The sequence below is a fragment of the Sinocyclocheilus grahami genome, unplaced genomic scaffold (genome assembly GCF_001515645.1).
Source record: "Sinocyclocheilus grahami isolate Dianchi unplaced genomic scaffold, SAMN03320097.WGS_v1.1 scaffold1225.1, whole genome shotgun sequence".
NCBI classification, from domain to species: Eukaryota; Metazoa; Chordata; class Actinopteri; order Cypriniformes; family Cyprinidae; genus Sinocyclocheilus; species Sinocyclocheilus grahami.
Genome location: NW_015506404.1, coordinates 247282 through 257155, shown reverse-complemented (window position 1 = coordinate 257155; position 9874 = coordinate 247282). Strand labels below are relative to the sequence as shown.

The following is a 9874-nucleotide window of genomic DNA, read 5'->3' as shown; positions in this document are numbered from 1 at the left end:
CACATATATATAGAGAGAGAGAGAGAGAGAGAGAGAGAGAGAGAAGCTTATGCAAAAAATTAATACAGAGAGAAAACAAGCTTATTTTTCTTACCTCATTGGCAGATATTTTTCTCAATTTTTTTCAGAAAACAAGACTTAATATTTTGTTATTTCGCATCTCAGGTAAAAGACATTATTTTCCAAAAAAAAAAAAAAATCTAAATGAATTGAAGTTTACGCTAAAAGAAAATTGCCAATGGGGTAAGAAAAATAAAATTACTAGAAAGGGTAAACAAGTTTTAATTTTCCTATCCCATCGGCAAATATTTGTCTCATTTCAGCATAAACTTTAATTTTGATATTTTTTACAGAAAACAAGACTCACTTTCTTATGTGATTTTGCATCTCAGGTGAAAGATCCTGTTAAATCCTGTTTTCCGTCAAATTATCAAAATTAAGTGAAGTTTATGCTGAAAATGAGAAACATCTGCTAAAAAATAAATAGATAGATAGACTTGTTTTAATTTTTGTTTTAATTTTTTGCTTGTTCTTGTTTAATATTGATAAATTTTTTTATTAAATATTTATTTATTTTATATTTATATTGTATTTTATATTTATATTTATATTGTCGTTGTTGAATCAAATGTTGTTGAAACTCTTATGCACATGTACCAAAACCAAGCTGAGGAAAAAAAGGAGAGGAAAATGTGTTTGAAACATAATATTCTGAGGTTTACTCACAACTCCCAGTCTGTTGTTGGACAGGTTTAGGTTCTTGAGGGTACGGTTCTCCACCAGGGCCTGAGACAGCGCCATGGCTGTGGGTTCGGTCATGTTATTTCCCCCCAGATGAAGGTTCACCAGGGTCTTGTTCTTCACCAGAGCCTGAGCCAGAGCTTGACCCCCTTCATCTACGATGCGGTTGAGCCTCAGGTTGAGGGACCTCAGGGTGGTGTTTTTGGACAAAGCATGAGCCAGTGCTTGAGCTCCTGGACCTCTGATCTGGTTGTTGCAGATGACCAGTCTCTTCAGCTGACTGCGGTTCAGGAGTTTTCCGATGGCTCGGGCTCCGCGGTCGCCGATGTGATTATGTGAAAAGTCGAGCTCCTGTAGGGACGGGTGATCCAGCAGTTGGCTCACGAGCAGACAACACTTCTCATCGTCCACCTTACTGCGATGGATCCTGAAGACCTGGTGCAAAAAGTGGGAATTTTACAACCAAATGAAATAAAATAAAATAATTGAAAATACTGAATTGAAATAAAACTGAAAATAAAATCATTTTAAATGATTAGCAAACCCAGCACACTAACAATCTTTACAAAAAATATCAAAAAAAGTTTTACTAAAAACGTTTCGGTCTCATGACCTTCATCAGGCATATTATAGGAGAATATACCTGATGAAGGTCATGAGACCAAAACGTTGTTGTTAAAAAAAAATTTCTGTAATCTGTAAAGTATCTGACGCTCTATCGCAAAAGTATTGCGTTCCCCCCGAGAAACTTTACACTCTATTGCAAAAGTATTGAGAAACTTTACACTCTATCACAAAAGTATTGCGTTCCCCTGAGAAACTTTACACTTTCTCGCAAAAGTATTGCGTTCCCCTGAGAAACGTTACACTTTCTCGCAAAATGCATATTATAGGAGAATATACCTGATGAAGGTCATGAGACCAAAACGTTGTTGTTAAAAAAAAATTTCTGTAATCTGTAAAGTATCTGACGCTCTATCGCAAAAGTATTGCGTTCCACTGATAAACTTTACACTCTCTTGCAAAAGTATTGCGTTCCCCCGATAAACGTTACGCTCTATCGCAAAAGTATTGTGTTCCCCAAAGAAACTTTACACTCTATCGCAAAAGTATTGTGTTCCCCAAAGAAACTTTACACTCTATCGCAAAAGTATTGTGTTCCCTCCGAGAAATTTTACGCTCTATCGCAAAAGTATTGCGTTCCCCCCGAGAAACTTTACACTCTATTGCAAAAGTATTGAGAAACTTTACACTCTATCACAAAAGTATTGCGTTCCCCTGAGAAACTTTACACTTTCTCGCAAAAGTATTGCGTTCCCCTGAGAAACGTTACACTTTCTCGCAAAATTATTGTGTTCCCCCATGAGAAACTTTACGCTCTATTGCAAAAGTATTGTGTTCCCCCGATAAACTTTACGCTCTATCGCAAAAGTATTGCGTTCCCCCGATAAACTTTACACTCTCTTGCAAAAGTATTGCGTTCCACTGATAAACTTTACACTCTCTTGCAAAAGTATTGCGTTCCCCAGATAAACGTTACGCTCTATCGCAAAAGTATTGTGTTCCCCAAAGAAACTTTACACTCTATCGCAAAAGTATTGTGTTCCCTCCGAGAAATTTTACGCTCTATCACAAAAGTATTGTGTTCCCCCATGATAAATTTTACGCTCTATCGCAAAAGTATTGCGTTCCCCTGAGAAACTTTACGCTCTTTCGCAAAAGTATTGCGTTCCCCCGAGAAACTTTACACTCTATCGCAAAAGTATTGTGTTCCCCCATGAGAAATTTTACGCTCTATCGCAAAAGTATTGCGTTCCCCCGAGAAACTTTACACTCTATCGCAAAAGTATTAAGTTCCCCCGAGAAACTTTACACTCTATCGCAAAAGTATTGCATTGATTTGAGAAACTTCATGTTTTCTTTTGCAAGTGTTGCATTCTCTCAAGAAACTTTACACTCTCTTGCAAAAATATTCTGTTCCCCTGCATTGAAATATAATTTTTCCTCCCATCTCAATTTTTTTACTATTAACATTGTTCTTCTTGGAGCTTAACAGTCCTTGATCACTATACAGTGCGTGCATAATTGTTAGGCACGTTGATATTCTAATCATATTTTTTTTCCAAACACATTTGACTTATTCCAAACCACATCAATCTTAATAACTACTATTAATTTTGTATTTAATCATTCATAAGTGATATATAATTGTCCATGAAGGCTGGAAGTGAAAAAACGTCTTATATTCAGGTGTGCAGAATTATTAGGTATCAGATAAAATGAGCCAAAAAATAGATTTAACTCAGACTGAAAGTCAAAAATTATTAAATGTTCATGAAAAGGATGCAATACTAATGCAATCAAAGTTAAGGAATGACCATTGGACACCAAAATGCTCATTGGGTCAGCACGGTCAGAAAAAACAGGTGAGAAGAAAAGACATGTTAAGTGCACTCCGCTTCGTCCACGGTGAAAGCCGATCCGGCGATCCACAGCACGAAGTTGATGTATTTCCTCAGCGACCAGCACGGATCAGCTCCAGGCATGACGAAGCGATATCGTCCTCTTTTGGAAGGCCAAACAAAGTAGTTTCGCTTTCACAACGAAACACAGCATCTTCACGACATGGCGGCGGCAAAAATACTACAGCGAGAATAAAAGTTACGCCTTCTTTCTTATCGTGCACATTTGGGTGGCGTTATGCAAATCTTCCCAGATAGTGACGTATACATGTGGGGGCGTGTTAGAACGAGCTGTTTTAGGTAGGCGTGGCTGACTTTTATAAAGAATATCTCTTTGGATTTGAGACTTTAGTCTTTGCAACTTTACAGATCTTCTTTATGCACCAAGAGCTTGTAACACTTCAAAGAGAAAGGAAAACTTGAAATCGCATCATATGACCCCTTTAAAGACCAGCATCACATCCTGTCAAGAATTTATCTTGCAGAATCTGGCAGTAAGTTTTGGGAGTTAATTTTTAGTCCATCTCTGCAAGATAGACTTTTCAGAATAGGAAATGAACTAATTAAATAATTAAATAATCAAATCATTATCTGATACCTAATAATTCTGCACACCTGTATATAAGATGTTTTTCGCTTCCAGCCTTCATGGACAATTATATAACACTTATAAATGATTAAATACAAAATGAATAGCAGTTATTAAGGTTGATGTGGTTTGGAATTGGTCAAATGTGCTTGGAAAAAAATCTGATCAGAATATGATAAAAAATATATATATTATATATATGATAAATCAACAACCCTTGCTACGTGTACTGCGTTAAGCTAACTGAGACTTGTTATAGCACTTGAATATCATTGCTCTTTTGTTGATTTTGTTTGCTTCCATTGTCCTCATTTGTAAGTCGCTTTGGATAAAAGTGTCTGCTAAATGACTAAATGTAAATATAAATATCAACGTGCCTAATAATTATGCACGCACTATATGCTTTCTTTGTACAAAGAAAACAGGTGTGAACATTCTGCTAAATATCTCCTTTTGTGTTTCAGAGAAAAACCGACAACCACTAGTAATAATAACAATAACTGAACCTGTAAAGTCTTGCAGGAATGTAGGGCTTTTGCCAGGAATTCGCAGTCTCTGAAGGTGAACTCAAACAAATTCCACTCAAAGTTCATGCCGCATCCTTTCACTCCATACACCACGTTGAGCTCTTCCAGATTCGGCAGTTTGTCGAGCAGAATGCGGAAATCGAAGTGATCCATGGAGGGTCCTTCACTGCCCGTATCACTGGCACAATCTGAACGGTCATCCTCGTCATACCTGGGTGACTCTTTGATGGGTGGCAGCAGCTGAGAGACTTTCAGTCGCTTTACATAGTTTCGACACAGTGGCACCGCATCCAGGACTGTCTTGGTGTCGGTTGCATCCGGGATGAAGAATTCAATGATGTTCTCTAGGTGACGCTCGAAGAACATGCGTTTCCAGCTGTTGTCGTATGTGGAGACGTCACTGACAGCCCAGCGACCTTCACAGCAGCGTTTCCAGTAGCTCTCATCACTGATGAGGTTTGCAGTGATGGTCAAGGGAAGAGATGTTGGTAGCCGCTGGAGCACATACGCTTTGTAGTTGGGCGTAAGTTCATCCAGAATGGGTTTCTCTGCAAAATAGTATAGTACAGGCTTTAAAGGAACACTCCACTATTCCAAATCCCCTAGAGTTAAACAGTTGAGTTTTATCGTTGTCGAATCCATTCAGCCGATCTCTGGGTCTGGCGGTAGCACTTTTAGCTGTAGCTTAGCATAGATCATTGAATCTGATTAGACCGTTAGCATCTCGCACAAAAATGACCAAAGGGTTTCGATATTTTTCCTGTTTAAAACTTGACTCTTCTGTAGTTGCATCGTGTACTAAGACCGACGGAAAATAAAAAGTTGCGATTTTCTAGGCCGATATGGCTAGGAACTATACTCTCATTCCGGTGTAATAATCAAGGAACTTTGCTGCCGTACCACGGGTGCAGCAGGCGCAATGATATTTACGCAGTGCCTGAAAATAGGCTAACTTCCGTCAACATAACCAATGTGACCACCTGCTTGCACAGGGAGCGTGCTGGGGACTATTTTTCGGCCTAGAAAATCGCAACTTTTAATTTTCCGTTGGTCTTAGTACACGATGTAACTACAGAAGAGTCAAGTTTTAAATAGGAAAAAACTCATTGGTAATTTTTGAGCGAGATGCTAATGGTCTAATCAGATTCAATGATCTATGCTAAGCTACAGCTAAAAGTGCTACCGCTAGACCCAGAGATCGGCTGAATGGATTCGAAAATGGTCAAACTCAACTGATTAACTCTAGGGGAGTTGGAAAATGAGCCTATTTTCAAAAATAGTGGAGTGTTCCTTTAATACAGGCTTTCATGCAAACTGAGAACATCTTTTCATTAAAGCAAGACACTACAGGCAAAAACATGTTTTTTTTTTTCATGCACTGGTCAATTTTTACATTTTATGCTATTTGGCTTTTCATAACATGTTTCAGCATCCAAAATACACCTACAAGTCTTTACTTTATTGCACTTTATCTGTCTGCGTTTATAAATTTCAATATCTTTTATAGGCCATTTTCTCAAAATGAGATTTCTCCTTGACTTCAGCAACACTTACAATGAACCATATTTTATTTTGTCAAGATTATAAATGTTTTTATTCTAAAAGACCATAATTGGTCAATTAGATGTTCCACAAACCGGTACAAATTTACTTTTGTGCCTGAAGCAATACGTTTATGTAATAAATCTAGTTGATTTAGATTATTTAATTAATGAAATTTTTTATTTTATTTTATTTGTTTCACCCTTTTTATGTATTTGGTGTATTTTAAATATATGTATGTGAGTGTTAAGTGTTGTAAATGTGAAGCACCACGAAAGTCTGAATTAATCGCCCCAAGGGGATTAATAAAGCTCTAAACTGAACTGAAACTGATAATACATTTTGTAATATGACACCCCCGCTAAGGGGGAGGAGACCACTAAAAGATTTTGAAATACCATTTCTATGGTAACGCAATGTCTGATTTCAAAATTGTTTTCACAGGATAAATTTTGAGATTTTAAGCTTTCAAATGGTATATAATTTATGATGATTACTAAAACATGAGATAGGGAAAAAGGCAACGAAATAAAGACTTTTTGAGACAAAGGTCAGAACTCCTATTATGATGTAGATTTGTCATAGACTCTTGGTGCACTCTTGTCATAAATGAATCTATTGCTGTTCCTACATAATTACTAACAAAATAAAACGGTAAAATATCTATTTAGGAGTCTTAGACCTTTCCAATGATATATAGTTTGTCATGATTATATTAGGATTTAATTGTACTAAAGTGAAGTAAACTTAGGCGTCCCGTATACGGGACGGTGACAGTTAAAGTCGTGTAAAGTCATTATTAAATGTGTGTTCTGAGTTTATCACACCACAGAAAAATCTGTTATAAGCCACCCAGCCAAATTTGAATGCTAAAAAAAAAACGCCAAGTGGATAAAATAAGCTATCAAAATCTTGAAAAAATATTTTTTGCTCTCAGACTCTGGGGGCGTGTCCGCTGGCGGCGCTGAAACCACGCCCACTCGCGGAAAAGCTGCCGCCTCTCTCTCAACTGTCTTCCTCTGCAGATTATTTAAATGAGGAGACCGAGCTGTTTTGTAAATTATTGCAACCAGGTATTATGCATTTGCGTGAGGAAGGCATAGCTAGCTAGCAACCTCTAGACTGTAGTAACGAATGGCAGTAACTTGATAATTACTAACAAAATAAAACGGTAAAATATCTATTTAGGAGTCTTAGACCTTTCCAATGATATATAGTTTGTCATGATTATATTAGGATTTAATTGTACTAAAGTGAAGTAAACTTAGGCGTCCCGTATACGGGACGGTGACAGTTAAAGTCGTGTAAAGTCATTATTAAATGTGTGTTCTGAGTTTATCACACCACAGAAAAATCTGTTATAAGCCACCCAGCCAAATTTGAATGCTAAAAAAAAAACGCCAAGTGGATAAAATAAGCTATCAAAATCTTGAAAAAATATTTTTCAAGATTTTGCTCTCAGACTCTGGGGGCGTGTCCGCTGGCGGCGCTGAAACCACGCCCACTCGCGGAAAAGCTGCCGCCTCTCTCTCAACTGTCTTCCTCTGCAGATTATTTAAATGAGGAGACCGAGCTGTTTTGTAAATCATTGCAACCAGGTATTATGCATTTGCGTGAGGAAGGCATAGCTAGCTAGCAACCTCTAGGCTGTAGTAACGAATGGCAGTAACTTGCCATTGAGCGGGCAAACCACTGCGCTGCATTTATTAGGTGTTCGTCTTGAAGCAGGACTGTGCAGAACGATCAGTGTATGACACAAGAGCGATTCGAAAGCATGAGGAGCCATCTGCTCTCTATAGCTCTGTACTTTGATGTCACACACCGATCGATCTGCGCAGTGCTGCTTCAAGTCGAACACACGTCTTATAGTGTTAGTGTTAGGGGAGGGGCCATGCTCGGTGGCTCCATTGCGTCATCGAGCCACCGTTTTAGCCCCGCCCAAAAATATCCTGAACACAGAATTGGTGAAAAACTGTTTAACGGTTTAACTCCACAATTCAGTACTACATACTTCAGAGTCGCTGTAATGTGTTTCTACAATAGATTTCTAACATTTATAATGTGTTTAGAAACAATTCTCAGAATTCTCTTTACACGGACTTTAAGGGGTTAATATTATTTATGAAGTGATAAAATCAGAAATCAATCTAAAATCCCCTCTAAACGTTTTACTCTAATATGTCAAGAAAATGAAAAAATAATTTTGAACCTGAAAGACCTCAGTTCTGGAAATATAAGCAAATTAGTGCATATTTAATTAGATAATGCCTCAGTTGCATATTTAGACATTACATTTAGGAAAACTTGTAATACAAAAACTTTTTGCAATTCTTAGTGTAACTTAATCAGTCAACTATAGGAAAGTATACTGATACCTATTAGTCCATTTTTACCATATTCATCTGTGTTGTCTTGCCTAAATAACATCTGCATAATTTCGATATATACAGTATATATATATTTTTTTTATTTAACCTTTATTTAACCATGCAAGTCAATTAAGAACAAGTTCTTATTTTCAATAAGAGAGGAATTAATATCTGAGAAACATACAAACATATATTACAATACATAAAGCACATAGAAAAAAAAAAGAAAGAATGGGATCTCAGTTACAACATTTACAGGTTGAGGTCAGAGCGCTTACTATTAATTTTTTAATGCACATACTGGAATATTTGACTCTAGTTTTCAATAGCTTTTGTAGCACATTCCAATCATTTGGGGCAGCAAATTCAAAAGCGTAACAACCATAAGTAATTTTCTTTCTAGGGATAGTCAAGGAAATAGATGATATAGTTGTATATGTATTAAAACAAGGTTTCCGCAAAAATAAATAAATAAATAATATATATATATATACAGTTTTGGGGGTAACGCATTACAAGTAACGCGAGTTACGTAATCAGATTACTTTTGTCAAGTAACTAGTAAAGTAACACATTACTTTTTTAATTTACAAGAAAATATCTGAGTTACTTTTTCAAAAAAGTAACGCCAGTTACTTTGTTTTCCCATGTATTGACTGACAGCTCTCCTATGTTGGGAGAAATCGGAAATACAGAGGCGTTGTGTGCGCCGTGTGAACATGATGTTACTGTAGTTCTAGACTAAAAGTGAATGTGCATTAATCATCAAAATCATCCAAATGAATTAAAACAGTGAATTGCTGCTGACCTTTGATGATCCAGTTCAACCGTACTAATAAGCAAACATGACTTTAGATGAACTAACAATTGTGCTTCACTGTTTTTTTATTGCTGAAGAGTGTTTCTTCTCCTGCGTTCTACTGTACAGACGTGAATTTACTCTTCCTTCAGCCTGAGGTTTATTCATTACACTTTTTGGTGTGAAAGGGCTTTTAGATTTGCTATAAATAGAGCCCTGATCATATTTAAAAAGTAACGCGAAAGTAACGTAAAAGTAATGTAACGCATTACTTTCCATAAGTAACTAAGTAACGTAATTAGTTACTTTTTTAGGGAGTAACGCAATATTGTAATGCATTACTTTTAAAAGTAACTTTCCCCAACACTGTATATACTTATACTTACTTAAATGCCATTGTTTACCTCTAAAATGTTTTATAATATGCTGTAGACAGAGTGTTGTTAGCAGAGGAACCAGCTCCAGCGACCACTCGGGATCCTCCGCGATGATGCTGCGCATTTTCCGCCCGTTAGCGGCGGCGTTTACCGGCCTCATGCTCCCGGTTCTCCGTGAAGACTGACTCCGAGACATGCAGCTAAAGCTAGCAAAAATACAAGAATCAGGAACAATAAATAGCTATAACTCCGTCATTACTGCTAGAGGAGGTCAACAACTTTTCTTGACGGACGTAGTCTTTCCGTTAAAAAGACTCGTTTTCAACATATTAACTCAGTTCATATCTTATAAACACATTAAGCTTATTAAATAGATTCAAAACGTTGGCTACTCACTTTCAGCGTCTCCGTGAAGTTTGTTGTTGTCATGGTAACAGAGACGTGCCGTGCGTCACTCGCTGCTGATCA

The 9874-nt window shown here is 37.1% G+C and overlaps 1 protein-coding gene across 1 annotated transcript in view; it reads right to left on the bottom strand.

Moving 5' to 3' along the window:
- tcte1 (t-complex-associated-testis-expressed 1) overlaps nt 1-9874 on the bottom strand; it is an 11566-nt gene extending 1692 nt beyond the window's left edge. Inside the window, exons 1-4 of the mRNA XM_016254142.1 lie at nt 9803-9874; nt 9434-9612; nt 4299-4867; nt 727-1176 (exon numbers count right to left, since the gene is read on the bottom strand). Of these exons, the coding sequence (XP_016109628.1) occupies nt 727-1176; nt 4299-4867; nt 9434-9602 (1188 nt within the window). The 5' untranslated portion in view covers nt 9603-9612; nt 9803-9874. The remainder of the gene's footprint in view (nt 1-726; nt 1177-4298; nt 4868-9433; nt 9613-9802) is intronic.